The sequence below is a fragment of the Lycium barbarum genome, chromosome 5 (assembly GCF_019175385.1).
Source record: "Lycium barbarum isolate Lr01 chromosome 5, ASM1917538v2, whole genome shotgun sequence".
Classification (NCBI taxonomy): domain Eukaryota; kingdom Viridiplantae; phylum Streptophyta; class Magnoliopsida; order Solanales; family Solanaceae; genus Lycium; species Lycium barbarum.
This window is the reverse complement of record NC_083341.1, coordinates 139,425,444-139,452,320: the sequence shown is the minus strand read 5'-3', so window position 1 is coordinate 139,452,320 and position 26,877 is coordinate 139,425,444. Positions and strand designations below refer to the sequence as shown.

Genomic DNA, 26,877 nt, shown 5'->3' with positions numbered 1-26,877 from the left:
CTGTTAGCCTGTTAGTCAGTAAATATTTAAACTTTAATTATAAACTTGTATAACATATGTAAATATACCTACAATATACTAATAAATACTATAATACATATATATATATATATAATACAAAAAACAAAAAACAAAAAAGGTTTTAACCACTTTGAACCGGAGCGGTTCCGGTTTGGGATTTCAAACCGGTAAACCGGAACCGGTTAAGCGGTTCCGGTTTTTCCGGTTAAGCGGTTCCGGTTTTTAACCGGAAACCGGTCCGGTTCCCTAACCGGTTACCGGTCCGGTTCCCTAACCGGTTACCGGTCCGGTTCCGGTTGCAACCGGTTGCCACCTTTACTTCAGAGGTCCAGATAGAAACATTTCACCAACATGTCACTATCATCATACTATGGAGCTTACAAAAAAGTTAAAACACCCATCTTCCCTTTAGGATTCGTTATTTCCTTTAAATAGTTTATATTACTTTAAATTATTCATTTATACTGAATGGCTAGAACCATAAAATACCTTATGTTTCTGCGTAGCAGTAGGTATTTGCCAATTCCTTTGGCTACCAACAGCTAGAACAGAATTGAAAGGAGAAAGTAGGTTGCAATCTCAAATAAAGAAGAGGATAATCCAAAACAAACACAGGTATCACAATTGAGGGTAGGCCAAGAAATACACACAACAAACAAACTTTTATTATAGAAACGACAACGGAACAGAGACAGCAACAAGCAATAATTCAAAATGCAGACTCATAGGGCTTATGGTGTAACACCAAAATGCCGGACTAGTTCAGAATTTGCACACAGATGTTACAAATTCAAAGACACAAATGGGACATCTAAGTCCTTTATTCTGAGAAATATGGAAAACATAACCAGACGACAACAGACTCTAAAACAAAAACAACAGACGACCCTCGGGACAACACTACTCCTTTTCTTCTTTCTGTTTCTCTTTCCAGCAGCCCTTCAGAACGGATGTGGGGGATCCACAGTAAGGAGTCCTAGTGAACTTTTGGTAGACAATGGAACCGGCCTTGCCAAATTCTTCTGGACTCCACTCAGCAAGAGAGTAGCCCTTAACATCAACATCAGAGCAAACATGCTCCAGTAACTTGGTAGCAACATCAGCATGCAAAGCAATAGAGAACTCAGCTGGATCGAAACAGGCTAGCACCCTCTCAACCAAGGGACCCAACTTCATGGTTTTGGGATCATATCCAACTGATTCAAAGCTAGCATAGCTAAAGCCGTCTTCTGGGGTAATGTGAATGGTTGAAACAGCAGCTCCTTCAATAGCATTCATGGAATAACCACAGGGTTCAAACTCAAAATCGCATATCTCAGAGTTGGGGAGGATCTTCCTTATGCCAGATTTAACAGTCATGCGAGCAGCCGAGCTTCCTTCAGTCTTGTAGAAGACAGATGCCTTCTCCCTGTCCAAACCAGTCATGCACATCTCAAGAGTGTAAACAGGGTCATTAGACTGAACAGGCCCAGCTGAGGCAGAGTAAACATGCCATTTCTGTGTTTTGTCAGGACTGCCCATAATCACAGCCTTGCTACCGGCAGCAAGCTTCCCGAAATAACCATCGAGGACAGCAACTTCTTCAGAAAAGTGACGGTGAGGAAACGATTGAGCACCTGGGAATATGAAGCTCCCACGGGTATACCTCACGTCTTGCACTTTGAGAGACAAGGTCTCAGCCAACCTGAGAATAGGCGGAATAGCGAGAAGCAACTTGGTGGTGCCACAGGTTTTGATGATTATCTTGTAAGAATAAACGAAGAGGCTCGACTCAGAGAGGACATAGGAATCAACATCGTCATTTGATAGGGAATCAACAATGGTGCACTCAGCAGGTCCAAGAATTTCATCCAATTGTGCCTTCGAGAGAGCTCTAAGTCCTTTTCCGTTAGGATCAGCAAACAGACCAGGCTCGATGAAAGAGATTTCGAGCCTCTTTTCAAAACCTTCAAAACCAATGGCAGAGACAGGCATGGCCATTTCCATGATGAAAGATGTTTACAGCAGCAAAAGAAGTTAAAGCGGAAAATGTTCAGAGCAATGAGCGCAAAAGCAGAAAGTAGTAGAAGGAAGAAAAGGAGTGAGGGCTTGACAACTAAAGAAATTAAAAGCTATAATTATTTTTTTTTGTTTTTTTTTTTCGGTTGCGTCTATTGACGCGTTACGGAAGGAAGTTTAGGGTATATCAGGATGGTTTGCGAGCGCACTGCATACAAAGGAAGAAAAAAGAGAAGCGTCAGTTACAATATCCTTAACTCTCATTCTATATGGCTCATGGGGTTTTAAACAAATGAGATCCAGGTACTTACGTTGGAGTAAGCAGCAGATCTGAACTTCTTGACTCCACCGTTTGGTCGAACGTCTTCAATGCTGTAGCCGAGGGGAGCTTCGTAAAATAAGGAACTACTACTAGACTTCTTTTTCCCACCTTTCGACTCCATTAGAACATTCACCTGTACATGCCAATAACAACCTGTAAGTCAGAGCTATCCTTAAAGTAACCATGCTAATGCTACAGATACAGATATCATTATAAAAGTCAGAGCTATCCTTAAAGTAAACATGCTAATGCTACAGGTACAGATATCATTATAAAAGTCAGAGCTGGACGCGGGATACTTCATGTCATGATCTGACATACATACACCCATTAAATAGGAGCTGAGAATAGGACAAATAAAAAAGTAACACTCAAGTGAAATGGAAAACAATCACAGGGACAGAAGATTATATATGCTGCTTAACAGCCTAAATGGGATAAACAGAATGAATTTGCTTAGCTATATAGTTAATTAAGATAGTGTTGAGTGTAATCAAGTCCACAAGCAACTAGCTCATGGAAGGCGATAAAATTTAACACAAATGTGTTGCATTTATGCATCTATTTTCACAAACCGCCCTAAGGCAAGCAAAATTAACACCAATGATGAAAGCACAATCTGTAGGACACCATGCCCCATGGAATAGCTAGGCATCTAGAAACAGCAGAAATTTTACTTATCAAACCGCAGGAAGAACCAGTTATCCATAATAAATATTTCCTATCACCATGTATCATTTCGGACGCATTTCACCATGTGGCAAAGCCATTGGCTTATGAACCAATTATTTTTCGCAAGACATAACAAGTCCAAGACCATAATATTGTTATCCATTTTTGTACAATTACCAACATCTTAGAATACCCTTTGTTCATATTTTCACTCCTTTATTTTTAGTGATGGAAATGTAGATCCAGGTACAATTATTATGAATATGCATCCATAGCTAGCAATTTCAAGTATTAAAGGTAGACCATGGACAACTATTCAATTAAAGTTAGATAACAAGTTTAAAAGTAAGCCTTAATTCAGAAACTATATGAATATTACAAGTTTGAATTTTAAAATAAAGAAAATAGACAGAAGCTTTTGCTTGAAGTAGTTCTTCAAAATGAACAAGTCAAGTAATCCTATTAAGAGCTGACTCATATATCATGAAAGTGACAGATCAGATCTCCCTTTTGAAATTGTATATATATATATATTCTGTAATAATAATAAAGTTTAACCTAATACAGAAGGATGTCAAGTACGGCTGCCAAGGTGGGCCCTGCTGTTCATCTAGAAAAAATGAATTCCTCCAATAAAAAAATTGTAGCTAATTTTTAAAAAGAAAAAGCCTTTATCAGGAAAAAAAAGGCCATATTTCCTTTTTAGCACTTTCTATTTAGAGGGTGAAAGAACTTCTCCTTAGACTATAATTTTAGTAAGTATTTTAATATAATTTAGTTTTAAACTTCTCAAGATGGTGACTTTATATTCAAATAATGACCTTTAAAAATATTATAAGACAATTATTCCAATCATAGATCCATCATAAAGTTTACACATTCATAAGTTTAACAAGACTCAACCCATAATTCCATACACCAAAAGCTAATCATATCAACAACATTCACCATAAAACAATACAAATCATAGCAAACTTTTTCAGTGAGGGGCAAAAAGGTCTTCAAAAAAAAAAAAAAAGTAAAAGAACAACAACAATGATATCTCAAAAACTGTACATCAAATGATGGGAAAATTATTACTCTCTTTGTTTCAATTTGTTTATATTACTTTCTTTTTTAGGCCGTTTCGAAAACAATGCCTTTCCTCTTTTAGAGACTCTTTAATTCCAACTTTTCACATCACATATTTAAAACCACAACAAGATTAAAGGGAAACTCGGTACATTCAACATATCTTTAATTTAAGATCACGAGATCCAAATATCATCTTTATTTTCACAAACTCCATGTCAAATTAAAACCAGACAAACAAATTGAAATGAATATTTGAAATTTTCAAAACAAAACTTATATATTTGAAAATTACGTAAAAATTATTGTAAGTCACCACAAATTTAATAATTTAAAATATTTAAAAGGCTTATAAATAAATTAAATCGTTTGACTCTCAAAAAGCGAAAAACATAATTAGAATACAAGGAGTATTAACAACCCAGATCTATATTAATAAAGACAAATCCCTTAATTATTGAACATAATCATATCAACAACATTCAACATAAAAAAAAAAAAAAAAAAACCTAAATTCCTACAACACAATTCTAATAAACAATTAACAATAAAAACAGAAACATCATCATACTTACAAATATTTTTTAAAAATTGATGTTTTGTTCCAAATCCGAATCTTCTCCAACAATTAACGATCTTTCCAAATCCTACACACAAAAAAAAAAAACAATAATTAGATCAAACAATAAATCCAACAATTAAATTATGAAATGACGATATTACCCTTACAAATTAATACTTACAGAATATTCCGAAGAAGAAAAGAAACCCTAGAAGTTTGGAGAAATTTGGAAGAGTTAATAAAAAATGTTACGCAAAATTCTTTGTGAGTGTTTGTGAAGGGATGCAAGTTGGCTATTTATACAAGATTTGATAACATATTTGGTCCTTGTAATTTTTGTGTATTGTTTAATTAAGTCCCTTTACTTTCCGGGAATTTTCGTCCACATGTGAAATGACTGTTTTATCCCTCAGATGTGGACAAAATTGGTAGGTGGCTATGACTTAGGAGTTTTTTTATTCCAAATGGAACTTTATTTATTTACCAAATGTGTTCCTATTTTTCATTTTATGATGTGTAAAAGTTGTTGAGAATTCAATTTTTTTTCTTTTTTTGTGAAATTGTTAATAATCGAGTGCTTACCAAGATTATATTAATCAAGTTTAATTTATATCCATATTTTATGGAGTATTCTTATATTATATAAATATGATTGAGAATTCAATTTCTTTCTTTTTTCGAAATTGTTAATCATCAAGTGCTTGCTGAGATTACACTCAAGTTTAATTTATGTACATATTTTATGGAGTATTGGTATGTAAAAGTGGTTAAGAATTCAATTTCTTTCTTGTTTTCTGAAACTGTTAATCGTCAAATGCTTACCAAGATTACACTCAAGTTTAATTTATATCCATATTTTATGGAGTATTGTTATGTAAAAAGTTTTTAAGAATTCAATTTCTTTCTTTTTCTGAAACCGTCAATCGTCAAGTGCTTAGCAGAATTACACTCAAGTTTAATTTATATCCAAATTTTATGGAGTATTGTTATATAATAGTGGTTGAGAATTCAATTTTTTTTTTCTTTTCTTGAAATTGTTAATCATCAAGTGCTTACCAAGATTGTCATATTGTTTAATTAATATCCACAATTTATATTGTTATATAAAAATGGTTAACAATTCAATTTCTTTCTTTCTTGGAATTATAGATCTTGATTTCTTGCTAATAATTAAGTATACAGTTAGTCATTTATTATTTTTCCCTTTTATTGAATTGGTAAAATATGTTCATGGTATATACAGTTGTACTCCTATATCATTTAACAGCCAAGGTCACAACTGTCACAAGAAAAATAACAAGGTTACTATAATCTTAATTGGAAGGATTACACTTAATTGTGTAACAATATTGCATGATCTTCGAGGAAAATAAATAAGTGATACTAGAGTAGTCTAGATTAATACCCTGGTTAAATTTAAATTAAGATGAATGTGTATTAATTAATTATTATTTAATAACAAATGTATACGTGAAGATATCTATCATGTATGCATTGAATTTGTTTAAACATCGATTGTGATTGAATTTTCAATATATACTATTGATAACTTTGAGTTTAAATTCGTATGTCAAAAGAATTTGTGAATTGGTTGAGTAATTGAAGATAAAACTTAATAAATTCTTCGAATCGTGAATAAATTTATTATTGATGAGTAAAAATACTAGATTAAACAAATTGGCTATATCCAATCTCCTTTTTTTCTCCTTTTATTTAACTTCAGGATGAAGGCATTTTATAAATTTCATTAAATCGTGAGCATGCCTCTAGCTATCCTTTTTCTTGGTCCAAGAGTCTGCCTCTATCCATGTAGTTAGAGATTGTGTTACTTCGTGATTATATTATGATATTTTCATAGAAAAGATAAATTATTGATAGATTCTTTTAATAAATTTTATGTAATGCGAATTTAAATTATGTGAGTGAGTAAATTATGTGTATTAGCCGATGGTTACAAAAGAATAAGTCGCTCTAGGTATGTACTCATACATTGTGATTTTCCATTTGATCACATGTTGAAGTTTTAAGTTCTTTAGCTACTTGTGGTAGGTGAGACTTTTAAACTCGAGTTCATTATGGTGAAGGGGCAAAAAGACAATGTGCATGGGTCACCTAATGATAGAATTTCAATGAATGTATAATTATACAATCTGATGCATCCAATATTGGGTCATTTGCACGATTGGCCTTCAAAGGCACTGGTCTTTAATTTATGTCCCTCAAATTGTTGGACTTTAACTTTTGTCCTTCGTTTAATATCATGAGGTTTTAGATTTGAACCTCGGCTTAGTAAAAAAAAAAAAAAACGCAAGTCCAGAGGTTCGCCTTAAGGCAAATCTTTACCCTAAATTCGACCTTAAGGCAAACCTCTGTCTTAAGGCTTAACTTTTCGGGCAAAGTTAGGTCTAATTTTGTTACAAACTTCTGTCTTGAGAATTTTTTTAATATTTGACTGAGCGGGAGTTCGAACCCAGAACCCATGAATTTTTAGGCGAAGGGCAAAAATTAAAAATTTCAAATTTGAGGGGAAAAAATTAAAAACCAGTGCCTTTGAAGGGCATTCCGCACAAAAAAAAATGTCCAATATTAAGTACTCTGTCTAGAGAATATCCTTTCTACCGCTTGTTGTAACCTCCGACTCTTTCTTCTATAAATATAAATAAAACAAAGTGAAGCGTCTCACTTTAATTGTCCCATTAGTTCTTTTCATGTTAATTATGAAAAACAATTAAAACAAGAGTATAATTTATTAAGAGCCTGTTTGGATGGGCTTATGCCTATAAGCTGCAAACAGCTTATAAGCTAAAAAAAAATAAGTTGGAGTAGTCTAAGAGCCTGTTTGGATGGGCTTAAAAAAGCAGCTTATAAGCTGAAAACAGCTTATAAGTCAAAAAAAAAATAAGTTGGGGTAGGTCAACTTATTTTTTTTGGCTTATAAGCTGTTTTCAGCTTATAAGCTACTTTAGATAAGCTAAGCCAAACTGACCCAATTATTTTTTTAGGCTTATTTTAAGCACAAAATGACTTTAAGCTGGCAAGTCAAACACTCAAAAAAACTGAAAACAACTTATAAGCTGTTTTCAGCAACTTATAAGCCAATCCAAACGGGCTCTAACTTATTATTTTTAGCTTATAAGTTGTTTTCAGCTTATAAGCTGCTTTAGATAAGTTAATTCAAATGGGCCCAATTATTTTTTTGAGCTTATTTTAAGCACAAAATGACTTTAAGCTGGCCAGCCAAACACTCAAAAAAACTGAAAACAGCTTATAAGCAACTTATAAGCCAATACAAACGGGCTCTAAGTCATCCTCATGTATTAGATGTTTTTTTTAGAATTGAGTAGTATTAAAAAGAACTACTTTTAATGTTAAGGTTATAGTTTAAGTTCTTTAGCTACTTGTGGTAGGTGAGACTTTTAAACTCGAATTCATTATTGTGACGGGGCAAAAAGACAATGTGCATGGGTCACCTAATAATAGAATTTTTGAATGGACAACTATACAATTTGATGCATCCAATATTGGGTCATTTGCACAATTAGCCTTCAAAGGCACTGGTCTTTAATTTTGTACCTCAAATTGTTGGACTTTAATGTTTGTCCTTCGTCTACTATCCCGAGATTCTAGGTTTGAATCCCGACTCAATAAAAAAAAATCGCAGGGCAGAGATTTGTAGCATTCAGACAGAGATTTGCCTTAAGCAAATCCTTATCCAAAATTAAACCTTAAGGCAAACCTCTACCTTAAGACCTAACTTTTCGAGCAAAGTTAGGCCTAATTTTGCTACAGACTCCTGCCTTGCGAATTTTTTAGTATTTGATTGAGCGAGGTTTCGAACCCAAAAATCATGGGTTTTTAGGCGAATGACAAAAATTAAAGATTTTAAATTTGAGGGACAAAAATTAAAGACCAGTGCCTTTGAAGGGCATTCCGCAAAAAAAAAATGTCCAATATTAAATACTCTGTCTAGGGACTATCCTTTCTATCGCTTGCCCTTACCTCCGACTCTTTCTTCTATAAATAAAACAAAGCGTAGTGTCTCACTTTAACTGTCACATTTGTTCTTTTCATGTTAATTATGAAAAACAATAAATACAAGAGTATAATTTATTAAGTTATCCTCATGTATTAGATGTTTTTTAGAATTGAGTGGTATTAAAATGAACTATTTTTAATGTTTAAGGTTATAGTAGAAAATAATTGTCAACTTTAATCTTGAATTTTTAAAGTGACAATTGAGACGTTTATTTAAGCTAAAGCTGACAATTAAATGGAACGGAGGGGTACTAAACTAGGAAATGTGCTTCCTTTTTTCTTTTATTTCCTTTTGGCTCTTTTTATTTTTAAATTACATGGGGACAAAGAGAAGGGGAAGGAAAGAAAGACGGAGGAAATTGAAACACACATGTTATGTGGAACTTCTGTCAGTATGACTAGACTTAATTTAATAGTAGAGTTTTTTTTTTTTCCACAATCTTACATTAGATGGAACATGACACGTAGTGTTCAATTTTAATTTAATGTCTTAACTGTCAACCAAAATTAGCGGGTTTCAAGTTTATAAATTGGTCAAATTAGCTTATAAGCACTGTTTAATTTATTTATGCTCATATTAAATTGCTTATCAGCCAAAATTGGTCAAAAGCTATAAGTTGGTCACTCCAACTTATGATTTTTCAGCTTATAATAGTTGGTCACCCCAATTTATGATTTTTCAGCTTATAATTCTACGCCACTATGTTGATGCCCTATTTTACTGGTATTTTATTCCTAGTACTTTTTGTACTTTTCAACATACTCTTCCTTAAACATAGTAACTCCTAATTATCTCTCTTGTTTATTTATGTCATTCGTCTTCTTTTTCTTTTAGGTAAACAAACATACTTTTAAACTTATAATTTTTTGTAAATAGTTGTGAGGACATTCAAACTGTTTAACCAAAAGAAAATAGTAGTGATTATCAACACCTTTTTCTTAAACGCATTAATTATTTATTGTCAATTTTAATTTTTCTATCCAAGCACATAAATGTTATTTATAAAATCAATTTTAGTACCTAAAAGTGCTTATAGCATACTCTTAAACAGAAAAAAATTGGAGGATTATCACCTTTTTGCTAAGGGCGGCAAATAATGAGTATTCATATATGAAAAGTATATTGAAAAGAAAGGTAAATTTGAAAAAATTTAATTAATAACCTCTTAAACTTTGGAAAAATTTCATTCACTTATTTGGACCAAAAAAAGGCTAAAAAAATCACTTATTTTGAAATGGAGGGAGTAGTAACTTCAACATCTTTGATTCTTTTCCTCATACTCCCTCCATCTCAAACTATCTATCTTTTTTTTTGTTTTGTTTGTTTTTACACGACCCTAACAATATATTAATTAGGAGGGGCATTTGACTAATTTATCCTTATTTATATCTAAGTTATAAGCTCTCCCTATTAAATGTTTACTCTATTTATGTGTCATCTGCATTAATGACAAAATTTTAGCAAAAATAAATGAGGAAAAAAAAACTAATTGTGTCTTGAACTTCTAAAACGACAAACAATTTAAGACAATAATTTTTGAAGTAGTATTTACGACAAATAATTTGAGACGGAGAGAGAAATCTCTTGGTAAGTCCAAATACAGGTGATTTCTATGGTAGGTGAGGGTTACCAGTGGAATTTTACATCAATGTTTAAAAATGCTCCACGAAATAAATGATAATTCAATGAACGGCCAAAACTCAAAAGTCTAAACAAATGGAAATTGAATTTTAAACGAAGTATACAACACGAAAAACGTGCTTACGCTAACTCCCTAATCACCTCAACAATTTTTCTTTTTCCAAAGTACTTTCCTTCCTTCCTTTTTTGGGTTTCCATCTAGCTCACGATATCTATTTTAGGATCGCGATGAATCTGTATTTTCTCTGCCTAAGGGTCATTCAAGGGGAACTAAGCGCTCTATACTAGGAATTTTTTATTATCAAAACTTGAATCCTAGATCAGAGTTGGAAATCGGTATTGGTCAAATGTAGTAGCTTTTGCTTAAACAAATGTATTTGTATTTGTGTTAAGATAATTCATTAAACATTGAGATCCCATTTATTAGCACTAGAAATTGTTGTTCTGAAATTCCAGCCTCATAAACTTAAATTCCTGGTTTCGTCTTTACCCGAGTTATCTGATTAAAGGTGAAAAAATTTTGTCCATTACATCACAAACCCTGGATGATCTTTCCTTCAATCGTACGTCAGAAAATATTCTATTATTTCACATTGCTAATGTGTATAGTCCAGAAGTGCAATTGTGGCTATGCGACCAAAAAGATTTCATCTTGATTATATGCTGCAAATTGCGATCTCTTGATTAGCTATTAATCTATCATGCACCTTAGAGATCACGAGGAAAGAGATTAATATATTATCTCCATTATACATATTACTTTATTGAATAAAAGAGGGGGAAAAAAAATCTATATGATTCCAGAAAATGGCTGGCCAACTAGACAGCCAACTAATGGCATCTGACTCACTGAACTGCAATTTGGTTTATCGTATTGAGTATTGACCAATTGGCATATCGCAATGATCGGACGAGCTCATGCGCATCTCGAAGAATTTTATGGGGTACGTATTATTTCTCACCAGTTGCACAAGTATCGGATAATTACATCCACCAAAACTTGGTAAAATTTAAATCTAAAGCCTCATGATTCTCAATCTACTTCATTAAACACTGGTCACACCTTGGGTGGAAACAAGAATATATACCCTTGACAAGTATACTTTGAAAAAGGTTTAATAATAAGTAAGTATGTGACTTTTAAAAAAAAATAGAAATTTATCGGCAGGAGGAACATGATGCGTTTTCACTAAATTTAAAAATATTAAAAAGCACAATAAGTTTGTGACTTTGAATAAATAAATAAATTAGATATGTTGTAAAGGCTTGGCACATGATATCATAATATTTTATTAGCAGATCCGATTTTTCGGCAGATAATGTGGATATGCTCTATGAGAAGTGCAATAATGGGAAACTTCGAGGGGTTGTTTGATTGGGTGGTGGGGGAGAAAAGACAAAAATCAGAGATTCCTATCAATCTATATATAATATAAAGCTAGGCATAGACAAGGTGATGTGACACCTCTCTATGGCCTAGAATCATATTTATCTTTTTTCTCCTTTTTTGACATTTTTCTCTCTTCTTTGGTTTATTTTCTCTTCAACATCATTATTATTTATTTAAACTGCAATTAAGGATATGTCAGCATTGAATTTTAAGGTGAATAATCATATAATAATAGCTTTATACGGTCATTGTGCAAAGTGGGTATATGGAGAAGGAAGAGATTTAAATGCCTCAATTATCACATATGTTACTAATCCACCATTTCCTCTTCCCTCATTGTAACTGTAGACATGCATTGATAGTGAGAATTGAGAGGTTTGAGTTTAGGATATATAGTAAATGTTTATAATTTTAGAGTCTCGAGAACATGACACTCAAAAAGATAAAAAGAGATGCTAGATTATATCGCTCCATTAAAGAGGATAGGATAAATTTTGGTGCATGTTGTGGAAGGAAATTGTCACTGAAGTGTGAAAATTCAAGCCATTGAGAACAATAACTAAAGATTCTGGTAATTTTCTTCATAGTTTCTTTTAAAAGTTCTACCATTTTTAGCTTTTTTTTGCCCTTAACCTTTAAAGCATTAGATATGCTTAGATAAGAATCTCGACTTTCCTTCTTGCTGGATATGAGGAGATGAGATGATATCCATACTCTCTTAATTTTTCTTTAGAATCGCAAAAGATGTGTTTGCCGAGATTTAACGAGACAAAAAGAAACTCCTTTATAAAGAGAAATAAGAGAGAAGATTGTATGAAAAGGCTGACGGAACCAACTGTTGTTCTTCCAAATCTTCTTAATTTCATAATTCTACTCCAAAAAATAAAACCGTAGGTGTTATTCAGTGTTAATCAACTGTCGCTTTTTCTTGTGACTCTTCAAATACGAAAAGCTAATGTGTTCACTAGACAATTTTCATTGATAACATTTAATACACGATTGAGTATTTTCTTCTAATATTTTTCATTTTCTAATATTGTGACAAGATGAGTGTTCTTTCTATGTCTCAGATTTTTATATTAGATATTGCGCAAGACTTCCTTAATAACAAGCGATGATCGAGGTTTTAGTCAGAAATCCTGACGAATCGCCAGGATTTTAGTCACAAGGCTTGCCTTAGCCACAAATGAATCGGGATGATGACCATAAGAATTTAAGCACATTTTGTTTTAAAATTTGTTGAATTGTTCTAAATGTTTCATTTAAAATGAGTCAATGTAATTTAATTTGTGAGTGAAGTAAGTATATTAATTCATTCACTTATATTAAGATTTTAGAAATATTAAAAAAATCGTTGGATGAGTTAGAAAATAAATATTTCACGTATTTATTAGTAACAAGCGATGATCGAGGTTTTAGTCAGAAATCCTGACGAATCGCCAGGATTTTAGTCACAAGGCTTGCCTTAGCCACAAATGAATCGGGATGATGACCATAAGAATTTAAGCACATTTTGTTTTAAAATTTGTTGAATTGTTCTAAATGTTTCATTTAAAATGAGTCAATGTAATTTAATTTGTGAGTGAAGTAAGTATATTAATTCATTCACTTATATTAAGATTTTAGAAATATTAAAAAAATCGTTGGATGAGTTAGAAAATAAATATTTCACGTATTTATTAGTAACAAGCGATGATCGAGGTTTTAGTCAGAAATCCTGACGAATCGCCAGGATTTTAGTCACAAGGCTTGCCTTAGCCACAAATGAATCGGGATGATGACCATAAGAATTTAAGCACATTTTGTTTTAAAATTTGTTGAATTGTTCTAAATGTTTCATTTAAAATGAGTCAATGTAATTTAATTTGTGAGTGAAGTAAGTATATTAATTCATTCGCTTATATTAAGATTTTAGAAATATTAAAAAAATCGTTGGATGAGTTAGAAAATAAATATTTCACGTATTTATTAGTAAGATTTTTTATGACTGCGCGAAGCGCGGACCATTTCACTAGTATATATTATAAAGCTAGGCATAGACAAGGTGATGTGACACCTCTCTATGGCCAAGAAACCTATTTATCTTTTTTCTCCTTTTTTTGCCATTTTCCTTTCATTTTTCCATTTACTTCATTTTTAAAAAATCTAAAAGAATTAAAGATTTCAGTTATTTCCCATTGCCGTTACATGCTTCATGTTAATTGACAGAGGTTAAACTCTTTCACTCCCTCACGTTATGACACTGTAATAACTATAGATGCCCAATAGTCTAATCCTATTTTGCTTTCTACTATAAATCTCAAAAGATCAGTTATGTAGCATCCATGGTTTTCTCATATTTTTTTTACTTTTCTCCCTTATTTTTGTCTAGAAAATCTGTAAAAATAAAATAAATTAAATACACCTTATTTATGTCATTCCTTATTATTCGAGTAGCATTTATTTCTTATACACCCACGTTCAATTCCTTCTTTATCAAATCCTTCCTCCACTGTATCCTTAATTTTTCTCTTTTAATATCCACGTTTCCTTCCCATTAAATCTCATTAATTTGATATTGATAACGTATATATACCAGCAGCAAGTGTCGAACCTTTAAATAGAAAGCCAGTAGCCATTGATTTCAAGCCATTTAGCTTCTTTCTGGCTTTATATGTGAAATTTTTGTCTCACCATTTTTTTTTTTGTGTGTGTAGGTTTTCCTTCAAAGGAGTAGCAAGAAGATAGGAAAAGAATCACACGCGAAGGATTGTTTTCTGCAAGCCTGACCTAGCAATTTATTGCGTCAACTTTAATAGATGAATAGACATATTATGAGGATAAATGAGATATTGATAAAAGCTTGGCGAAAAAGGTAGAGATGAATTTGATGGGGTACGTAGCGGAGGAGAGTGTATTTAAGATTTCATAAACGTATTTTATGTTTTTGCACTAAATATACAATAAAGTTAACAAAAGAGTTGATGGAAATTCTTTTCTCCTTCTCTTCTTCTGATTTGTTTTTCAGACTCCTTTAAATAATACTACATATGATAAATTTATAGGATGTATATGGAAGTATTGATATGGTAAAAAATATATAAGAAAAGAGGAAGAAAATTTTGCATAAAATTAGGAGTAAAATTTTGCATAAAATTAGGAGTAAAATTCTTACTGATTTTAAGCAAAAATTTGGGCCAAGAAAATATTAACAGAAAATGTAGTAAAAATAAAATTATGCCAAAGTTTACAAAGGTTATAAGAGGGGTGATGAGTAAATTTGAGGAAAAAGAAGGAATGAAAATGGTAAAAATGGAAAGAGAAAAAGGAATAAAAGGAGAGAAGATAAGTTTTACATAATCTCCCTATTTTGATTTCCTCATTCATCTATTCACGTCCATTTGTGGCCAAGATTTGTGTTCTTGTGCATTCCCTCAGTTTGGAAGTTTATTAATTCTATCTTACTTTCCTTATTTTGTCTTTTTATTCCTTTAGTCTTAGAGAAGGAAATCTTTCGAAGTCAATTATATTCTAACTTATGACATATATAAATTATGCACTTATAAACAATACAATTACGTACAAAAATATGTTTACCTACATTACACATTTACTAAAAAGGTATAATAACCAAAAAAAAAAAAACAATCCACCTAAAATTAATTATTTAATGAAGTTAAAAAATAATGATGGAAACTAGAGGAATTTTTTTTTGACTTTCTTTTACGATAAATATTTTCAAATTTTGTTTTAGAAAAAATATTTCATATGTGAATAAAAAAAATGGTGTGATGATGTTATGGTAATTTATATTTTCATACGATTATGTTATGAATTTAATTTTTCGCTTCGCTTTTGAAATAAAAATTCTATTAGAGACTTCTGAATTGAAATTATAAGCTTGTATTTAAAATTATTTATTTTAGTAAATTTGAAGATATTTTAGTAGTTGTAAAAAAATTTGACTATTTGAGTGTTCAAGAATAAGGAAAACTTATTCCGTAACTTACTACGTAAAGTTTTCTGTGACCGCGAACCAAATTTAATAGTAAGCAATTTGCTAAATCAACTAAATAAACATACAGTGATGTTTCTTTTTTATCAAGAAACATAATTATCTTTTTGCTTTTTTTTTTTTGACCTTTCCCTTTTTTCCCCTTCATGTATGTGTTAGGTTAAAAAAGCATTAAGTCACTCTTTAACTCTCTTAATTATGTGAAATATGCTATGTTCAAAAACTAAAAAACAAATACTTTTTAAATAACCCAGAAATGGGTACCGCACCCCACGATCAATTCTTCAAATACAAGATAATTGCTGCTCTTAAAGAACCCATAAAGGGTTTTTTTTTTTTTTTTTTTTTTGACCTTTGGTCACCTATTACCTATGTTTAGACCTTCATTATCAACTATCACAATAGTTACACTTAAAGACTTATATAACAAATATATAAGTCTGTAACAAATGTATTTTTATAGATAGTATAAAAATGTAAATTTAACAATATATTTTTAAAGATAGTATAAGCAAGTTTTTGTTGCTTAGTTTTTTTTTTTAATAATTTTTTTATTACATAGGGGTAGGGGAAGGGGATTACAGTGTGAGAATTCGAATCCTTACCAACAAGGTGAAAGTTCATGTAGCCAATCAACTGAACTACTAGATCCCTGTTGTTTTTGCTCCTTAGTTGTTAGCCGCTAAGGATAAATAATTCAACAATAGTAAGTGAAGATGTTATTTTATAATAAGTTTTGTCAAATGATTTTATATATTTTTAATGAAAAAGAATTAGTCAATGATAAAATTCACAAGTATTGAAAGAAGAATTCTCAATGTAATTGAAGCTTGAAAATTATGTTGTATTTTAAATTATCTCTCCTTTTTATAGGTGTGTGTTGAATTCATACGAATTTCTTTAAAAAGAAATGAGAAATCTTTTAAATTTTGTAAATTTTAAATATAGTTTTGGTGATTTTGAGGATGTAAAATATTAGCTTCAGAGTAGAGTGGTTATTATAAAGAATCGAATGTTCCGGTGAGAGAAGAGAAGAAAAGTTAGATATTCTTTATTAGGATGAATGGGAAAGGAGCCAAGAAGGAAAGAAGAAGAAAAGAAAAATATGCGGCAAAAATTGACCAATGAGATTTCGTTCATCTGTTTTTCCCCTTTCTTATTATTTTTGTAGCAGAGGCTATTGTTGATGAATTTTTTCTAAAAAAAAAATATTAAAATAAATTAAAATGTAACTTTTGAGAGATAGAGAATAAGAGTTAGATCGATACTTAATATAGTAAATAAACAAATAAAAACTATCTTTAAATTTTATACACATATCAACACAGATTAATTTTTATTGAAGTTCATCTCTTTCTTTCATGATTCTTTAAAATATAAACTATAGTTTCATCTTTATAGATTATTAGATAAAATTCAACTATTTCTGGATGATTAAAAATCCTTAACTGATAAAAAAAATTAAAGAAAAAGAATAGCAATCAGTGACAGTAATAAAATAGTTTGGGACATTAATCTATTTGAATTTGAAAACTAAAGGAGTTTTAAATATTTTATTATTCAGGAATTAATACATTATTTTATAAATAAAATAATATTTTTATGATCGCGCAAAGCGCGAATCTGTTCACTAGTTGATGTATACAAGTGGCTTTTTTGGATATTTTTGACTCATTGAGTTACCATGAACGGTTCTTTGATCCTTCAAATCTTTAATCAGAGGAGTAATTATAATTTAAATTTTATGAATTTTGGATTTTAAAATTTTTAATGTGAACAATTGAGTTCTCAAAAGATGTATATATATAATAAAATAAAAAAAGCTAACACATATACACTATATGTACGAAAGCTACTGGACTAATCGGCTAATTCGGTAACTTTCGCTCTCGTCTTTAATCAAAGGTTTCAGGTTGGAGCTCTGAGAAGGAGAAACTCGTGATGGGGATTGCTTCACTGTAATGCGCCTTATGCAGCACTGGTGGATTCAGGATTTTCATTCAGGGGGTTCGGAAAAAACAACAAAAACTAAATATAAAAAATGATGTTGTCCTTGAGAATCGAACCCAGGATGCTAGAGACAATTTTGAACACCCTAGGCCACTTGAGTTAAATTTTTACATTTTTTCATGGTATTCAAAAATTAATATATGTACATAAACACAAAAAATCTACCCTATATACACTGTAATTTTTTGTCGAGGGTGTTCGGGAACTCCCTCGACACCGTCTAAATCCGCCTCTGCAGGCAGTGGTGAAATCAGGATTTTAATTAGGAAATTTGAAATAAATAGAAATAAATACACAAAAAAGACAAAACTACTTATTCAATATGGCTTATATATATAACTTAGATCAACAATGTACTACAACTTACCTACTACGATTACATAAAGGTAGTAGATTAGCAATGTACCCACTTTTAGATTCACTAGTTATAGCGTACATGCGTTGTATGTGTCAATAAACTAAAAATTCTATATAATAGAACAAATTATATAAAAGAGCGATGCATTTAAATCATTAAATAATGTTATTACATTCATTCAGTTGGTGTTAGAATAATGTTAAAAAGCATGAAATTTAAAAATAACGTAGGTTTTTTATGTTACTTCGGCTGCTGTAGGTTTTTTTATGTTACTTCGGCTGCTCTATCATGATCAGCATTTATATCATTTGATATTGATGTTTCTCTCGAAAATTTAGCATATACTTGTCCAAGTTAAAAAACATGTTGCATCAAGTATAGCCCGACAGCAAGATTATTTTGACCATATGCTTTACTAATTGTTATGAAAAACACAAACGTATTGAAAAAAAAATTATGATAAATTTAAATGAATATCCTTCACTTTTAATATTTGACTTCGACACAACAATGACTTACTATTGTTCTAAACCAAACTTAAACAAACTATACAAATGAAAAATGAATATATATGGACTTCTTCAAGTCTTCAGACATACACATAGCTTCTTCAAATCTCCAAATCTAAATGAAATACAATAATAAAATTTATATATGAGTTGTAATATTATTTTCGTTATTTATCTTAATTTTTGAGTGTAGTTCTCAAATATTATATAACAAATCGATGAAGAAAAATATTATTTAAGTAGGAAATGATTTTAAATATAATATAAAGTAGATGTATAATATCTTATATTCAAAAGTAAATGGAATGAATCAAATTTATCTTATATTATCAAATAAGATATTATTTATGTTAGGTAAAATTATAATTATTGATTAAATTCCTGAATATTGAAAAAAGATCCTACACTAAAGGATAAATTTTGGCACTAAACAAAAACAGTATTTTTAAAACTGAAGAAATTTATAATTTAGAATACCCTTTATTCTAACAAAAATAAAAATATAAATCAAGGAGCAAAAGTTTATTTGCTTAGCTACTTCATACCCAACAAATAATACATATTTGTTTCGGAAAACAAAAGGGGTTCACAGAAGTACTTTTGTATAATTTCTTATTATTTAATTATTTGTATTCTATTATCACAAATCAATCCGAATACTAATACAACAGTTTATCATCTCCAAAATTACTTTGTGAAGGTAAATTTGCCTTAAAAAAAAGTCGATAAAATACATTGTTTAAGGGAAAAATCAACTAAGATAAAAATAACTCTATTTAAGGGAGAAATCAACGTTTTCTTAATTCGAAACTTACTGGGTTATACTATATATGTAGTCTTGTATATTCATTCAACTATTAGAATATGTATTTGTTTTGGAAAACAAAAGGGATTCACGGAAGCACTTTTGTATATTTCTTATTATTTAATTACTTATATTATATTATCACAAATCAATCCGAATACTAATACAGCAGTTTATCATCTCCAAAATTACTTTGTGAGGGTAAATTTACCTATAGAAAAGTGGATAAAATATACTGTTTAAGCAAAAAATCAACTAAGGTCAAAAAACTATATTTAAGGGAGAAATCAATGTTTTCTTAATTCGAAACTTACTGGGTTAGACTATATATGCAGTCTTGTATATTCATTCAACGATTAGCGAAATTATTATTTTCTTTAATAGTATTAATATTTAATAATTATACAATCGACAACATACCTCGCCCTCAGATTTATCGTGATACATATGAAGTTCACTTGCCGACAACATACCTCGCCCTCTGATTTATCGTGATACATATGAAGTTCACTTGGATAAAGTTTTGTTTAAACAAAGAAAAGAAGGAAAGAGGTGATATATAACCTTTGATTTTTTCTGCACATAGAAATTGACTACAATCTGGTCCAGTTCATTAGACGCCAACATCACATGTTTCTTCCCAATTTTTCAATAAAAGAATTTCAACTTAAAAAAAAAAACACAAGAAATATGAGAACCCATTGCCAATTATAGATTTTTAGCTATGTACTTACACAATTAGAGCAATTAAAAACAAATCATTAAAATTTCGAACGTCTCGTGACTTCTACAAGAACTACAACATAAATTATTAATGAAAAGAAATAAAGAAAGACAGAAAGGAAGATCATGTTCAATGAAAGAAAACACTTAGAATCAAAACAAATGAAAAGACAAAGGAGAGAAGTAGAAATGAAATGCATGTTTAGTGGCAGACCTAAAACTAATTGTCCGTAATATGATCGGAAATATTACTACTTAGATATAATTGCACTTTAAGAATGAGACTTTTATTTACTACTACATTGTTTAAGTAAATAACTATATAAGGTAATCTTGTATAATTTTGATTTAGAAGTGTGAAATATTAGGACTTCTTACCTAGTTGAAATAAGGAAAGACTTAACAACAAAAAATTTCATTTATTTCGAATTTCCATATTAGGAAAATAGTAAATGACAATTTTGTCTATTGTTGGGTCTTTTAATAAAGGGCAAAAAGCTCAATCAACATTTCTAAGGTCTTTCGTGCTTTTAACATAGTACTAGTTTTAGGCTACGTGTGTTGCACATGTCAATGAATTAAATTCTTTTAAAAAAAGAACAAATTATGCAATATAGCAATGGACATTAAATTATATGCAATCATTTAAATGAGAAAGTAATATTAATCTATTGATTTAGTTGTTGAATTACGTGTGATAAATGCTTAGATTTTCCGTCTCTTTGCTTTAAACATGTAATTTTGAGTTATAACTTGCATTAATGATATTACATACCTAAAGTTTTTTTTTAAAACATTCAAGAAATGAATTTTTATATTTATTTAAACCTTTGTATTTTGATCGAACTTCTTTGATTGTTTGAGAAAATCGTCAAATGCCCCTCAACGTTTAGTCGGATTAATTATGACGCACTCAACCTTTACGGGTGACCTATTACCCCCCTGGACAATTTTAAAGCGAAATTAATACCTCCCTGAATGGTGAGGTGGCACATAGAGTGTAGTCCAATTTCTTTGAGAGAGTGAGAAACAAATAAAAATGTTTTAAAAAAATAATTATAAGCATTATTTAGTTTAGTTTTTTTTTTTTTTTTTTTTTCAATTCTCTCTCTCTTTTTTTTCCCTCTTATTCCCTTATTCTTCACCGCCCGCCACCGTCCACCACCCTCCATCGCCGCCAGTTAATTTTCTAAAAATTAACCTATTACTTCCCCCACCTTCTTTTACCCAAATCCAACTCCAAAACTTGCCCACCCACCGTCCTAATCCTAACACTATTCTCAACTTCCTCTCCTTCCCCACTATCATCTTCCTCATCATCCTCCATTAGAGGGTACCCCATCATCACCGGTAAAGCTCAATCATTGGGGGAATTCTCTGTTACATCCAATTCAACATCCCCAAACACTTCCTTATACTTCAACATCCACAAATACATATACACCTAAAAAGTGAGTAAAGACATAAAAGATGAGAAAAAAAAATGCAATCAAAGAAAAATCAGAATTTCAGTACCCATTTGACAGAAATAGAAAAAAAAAGTCCATTTAGCCTTGTTTGTTGGTATTGTTTAGTATAGCATTCTTGATTTGGTGAAAAATGGCTTCATTTGGTGAAGGATTGGCTTTATTTGATGTAGAAATTTAGAAATTAGAAGTAAAATGTTTTAAAGAAAAGTGAAAAATACACGTTAGGCGCGTGCATTTCACCACTCAAATACAAATCTGGTGGTAGCGTTTCAGGGGTAATAATTCCGTATAAAAAATAGTCAGGGGAGTAATAGGTTACCCGTAAAGGTTGGTGCGTCATAATTAATCCGACTAAACGTTGAGGGGGCATTTGACGATTTTCTCTTGATTGTTTAGATAGATATTTATAAAAAATTTAAGCATTGATATTTACTTAATTTTATTTCTCACTTTTGTTGTTTCTACAATTAGAAAAGAATTTGTCATTTGTTGCCAACTATATCCTTTACTATCCTTTTATTATGGCGGCCATAATATTCTTGAATTACAGAGAATGTCTTGAGATCTATAAGCTTTAATTAGGTACATAAAGTTTATAAGAAAAATAAAAAAGTCTAAGTAAAAGTCTCATAGATAATTTTTTTACGTGAATTGATTTTGATTCATGTCTTTCTTTTAAGCAGTAGGCTTACGGCCTAATATCCATTAATCTATTAGCGATACAACTAATGATAAAAATAAAATTTGTTGAAAATTATTGAAAATATTTATAAAAAATATATATATATATAAATTTTCGATTTGGTTCAATTTTTTCTTTGATTTATTTTTAATTAAACCAAACCAACCAGACAAATCAAGCCCCAAAAAGTATCAGTTCTTTTAATCAAATTTAGTTTGATTTCGGTTTGAATCAACTTTTTACTAAACCATGAACAACCCTACCTCCATCACTATTGCTAGCATTTGCTCCTATGCTGAGATTGTAGTTCTGAGGGAACTAATTTTTAAAATATATTGTATTTCTTTAACTGGCCTATTAGGAATACATGCCTTAGATCTTTTATTATTACCCAAATTGTTGTGTCTATTTAGAATAAAAAAAAACTTTAATGATTAGACGTGATCAAGCAATTCATCCACCATGGAATTATAGGTGAAAATGCTTAGTTGAGTTCAAACACTTAAATATTCAGTAAAGTAAGGATGTTACCATTTTTATCCATCACAAATTCATATATTTAAAAGAACAAATCACGTTTGAAAATTAATACTAATATTTATATAAGATAAAATATTAATAGTTTAAATATTATGACTTCCTACATATAAGGTAAAATATTAATAGTCCCAAATATTAGGACATTCTACATATATCACAAAATGAGGAAAGCTTTTTAATAAGCAAAATATTAGCTATATGAATACATTATACTTGATTGTTTTATCTTTAATGAATATTAGTAGCTAATCCTCCAACTAAGGTTGTGGGATCAAATGTGTTAGTTATGTGATAGGGTTTCATATTCATACTACATTTATATGCTAGTGGTGTTTTCTATTAACTCTTCAAGCATTAATGTCTTGTGATGGTGTACAACATTACTTGTGCCTTAATACCATTACTTTGCTTGGAAAAGAAAGTAGAGGTTAGGAAAAGAGTTAATAGCAACAATTTGGGTCATTAAATCCATCTAATAGCTTGAGCTAGGAATAGGAAAGCTAGTTGAGGCTACATGGGAGTTCTCTTAAAGGAAACATTCTAGGGCTTGGAAAAGCCTAGGATGAAATTTGCTGATTTGGTTGGAAAACTTTTGGCAAGAATCACGTAACCTTTGGCTTAACGCACCTAGGCATATAAATAAGTTGAATTGATACCCAATCGTATTACTTTCCATTTGAACCACAACCTTAGTCCCATTTACCAATTGTTTACATTCTATAACCATTCTCAGTTTTTAATGAACAAACTACAATCAAACTTTTATTATATTTCCCTTCCCCTGAAAATATAGACTAACAGTCGGGTGTTACACTTATTACGTATTCTTCTTCATCATATTCTCTGTGGGATTCGACCCCAACCTTGTTGGGTTCTATATTTGACAACGACCGCTTACTCCTGATATTAAAGGTGTAATTTGGGCGTATCACCTTCGAGCTTTTAACATTAAGAAAAATACAGTCAAACAAATGATCAAAAAGTTAGTTAAGTTGCTTTGAAGGGAATTATTTTGAAGATGCGTGAGATCCTTGTGGAAAATTAATTTTCTAAACATAAAACTTCAGTAATTTGTTAGTCATACCAGATACACTTAATTATGATAGAAATAATTTCTTTTGACATTTTCTTTGTTCAAACTCTAAAAAGCTCTCTAAATAATATGATTTGTTTTATCTCTGCTACATAAATTGGCTACATATAAATACTCTTTTAACATAGTAGAATTTATATATAAAAAAATAGAATACTAATAACTGGAAAAAAATTAAAATATGCGAATAAAATGTAATCTACATTAAGATAGTGAAACTAAACAACAATGTAAAATATCAGTTGTTTTATGCCTTAAGTTTTAATACCATATATTAAAAGTATTCGTCCAAACAAAATGAAAAGAAAATTAGTACCTTCAAGTTAATTAGTAATTCAAGAATTGCTTGAAGCTGGTGGTCTGAAGAATGTGTTTGTAGAACTTAGATATTATAAGCAACAATAGAAGAATTAAAACAAATACTAAATAACAAATAATAATTTGAGAATATCAATTAACAAAGAGAAAATAAACATGCAAATGATACATCAAACTAAATAAGTATATAGGATTGAAAGTATAAAGATAAGGAAGAAAATTCATATGTGTCTTGCATAATTGTTTGAAGAGTTAACCCACAAATCCTTTTGCAGAACAATGATGCTGGATCAATCATCCTTTGTCAATTTTGCTGATCAATATCTCGAGTTGATCGTGATGATTTGATAATTCAGCTGTCATACAAATATGATAAACGCAGCTCAAAACGCAGAAAGAGTAAAAGATTGTGAATCAAATTGCAAGTCAATACAAAATCCAAAGTTAAAACAGCAGATGAGTAGCATAATCGAGCGACAAATAGCTAGGCAAGCTATAGGAATTCTTATTCATGTGAGATTGTTATGACTTTAGGACTTCAACAATTTTATAGCAAAGAAATAATACTCCTGAATGTAGAAGGAGTCTAAGGAAAAATTAACTACCTAAAATGTAGTTAATTTTAAAGTCCTAAATATTAGCGAAATAATTAAATGACAATTTTGTCTAGTGTGAAATCTATTTAAAAGGTAAAAAAGACGAACGCTAAGGACTTCATGCTTTATAATTGAAATCTACTGAAATTGTAGATGCTATGTCTTATGGAAATCCTTTGAAAAAGTATTTTGATGCAAATACTTTTTCAAAGGGTTAACTTTTTGACAGTTTAGTACATATAAAGTAAAATATTAATAAGGTAAAATTCTCATTGCAAATTCAGTAAGAATGCCTCTAATGGAAAAATTCTTCTTCTGTCTCATTGTGACATTGTCCACAACTTTCCCTTCTTTTTAAATTTTCTCCTCCTTGTAATTTGTCTTCAATTGTTTTCTAACAATTTCAAAAGACACTTTTCAATATCATAAGAATAAAAGGATTCTTAATATGGAGGAATAAAACCACTCCTACATTTAAAGAAATTAAAAGTGGAACAAAATTTTTTTTGGTACGTGGAAAAACCTCCTAAACCTAAAAGATATGGAAGAAGTACTAAATTTTAGGACATAATTTAATGCCTATACCTAAATATTAGGCATTACATGATTTGGTGTTGATTATTTATTATTTATTATTTATTATTTATATAAGATATATTTTGATTGATTTAAAGTTCTAAATATTCAGAATTTTTACGTAAATTAAAAAAGAAAATATTTAGTAACCAATATTTTAGTTAATTTGAAAGTTCTAAATATTAGGGAAGTAATTATATGACTTATATAAGGTAAAATTTTTAATAAAAGTCCAAAAGTTAGGACGAAATACCTAGTTTAATAAGGAAAGATTTAATAAGTAAAACTTTAAATTGAATGAATTTATAGTCCTAAAATTTTGAGAAGTAACTTAAAATTATAATTTTGTCCAATGTGAAATTTATTTGCAATCAACATACCTATTTCTTGTATCTATTCCTAAAACTTATTATAATCTTACGGAAAATGCTCAAATTTGCCCTTGTACTCTCACAAATACTATACATTTGTCATTTGTTATATTGAATCAAGATGAAGGTGGCAAGGAGTAGATCAACAACCTTGAATTTGCTTCAAAATAAACGATTAGAAAAATCAAGCAAAGAACCTTCTCTAAAAGTAAAGATTTACCAGCAGCTTTCTTCCGGGGTCTTTAGGTATTTTATAAGTTCCTTATTTGGGTTTTTTTGTCTTCTAATCCTTCACTCATCAATATCGTTGTCCACGGATCTGCTTGTATGAAAAAGAAGAAATAATTATCGGGTGCAAGTAATAATTTATACTTGAGTACATTGATCAACAGTAAGTTAGCGATACAACATCACACAAAGTCAAGATTAAGTGAAAACATTACGACAAATCTAAAAAAATAAAATATAACTGATATTTAAAAACCTAAAGGCGATAAGCACACAAGAAAATTGAGTTTCAATAATACAGGGGCTGGTGCTTTTCAGCTATTGTAGAGATAAACTTCCATGGAACAAACCTATTATTTATATATGGAGGACTTAAGACGACCAAAAAAGATGCAAATTTATAAACATACATGCTTTAAGAATATGAATAATAACTTACTATTCTGAGTGACAAACACCAGCGACTTATCCAATAAATAAATTGGAAATTCCTTCACAAAAATTATGGCTTTAGAAGAAGCAATCATAAACAACGTCAACATACATGCAATAAGAATGTGAATAATAACTTACTATTTTGGCTGCAAAAGTCTACAAAAACACAATTTAAATAAGAAGAAATATCTTAAAGCACACATAGATGTTTTTACCGATCTTATTAGCGCATTAATGCTTAGTTCGACGTGTAATCATCGCTTTTAGATCACAAGTCATGCAACCACCACAAAGTTATTCTAACTAAATATTAGGCATATAAAAAGTTTACATAAAATACATAATATTCTATCCAACTATAGTTAAAAAAGAAATAGTAAAAGATCTAGCTTGCCTCCAACATAATGAAATTGTTGGGATAAACTAACAAACAAATGAATTGATTAAAAGTTAAAAC

At 30.3% G+C, this 26,877-nt stretch overlaps 1 protein-coding gene across 1 annotated transcript; it reads right to left on the bottom strand.

Annotated features, from left to right (window-relative positions):
- Positions 1-664: 664 nt before the first annotated feature.
- On the bottom strand, positions 665-4,967 carry LOC132641875 (S-adenosylmethionine decarboxylase proenzyme). The gene is made up of 5 exons (XM_060358967.1): positions 4,828-4,967; positions 4,660-4,731; positions 2,331-2,474; positions 2,211-2,227; positions 665-2,002 (listed from the first exon to the last, which is right to left on the bottom strand). The coding sequence occupies exons 3-5, from the start codon at positions 2,460-2,462 to the stop codon at positions 922-924; spliced, it is 1,230 nt and encodes a 409-aa protein (XP_060214950.1). The 5' UTR covers positions 2,463-2,474; positions 4,660-4,731; positions 4,828-4,967; the 3' UTR covers positions 665-921.
- Between the last annotated feature and the right edge of the window lie 21,910 nt (positions 4,968-26,877).

Bases quoted from the DNA above. Each gene is read 5' to 3' on its own strand.
- LOC132641875 (XM_060358967.1), bottom strand. From the start codon at position 2,462: ATGGAGTCGAAAGGTGGGAAAAAGAAGTCTAGTAGTAGTTCCTTATTT.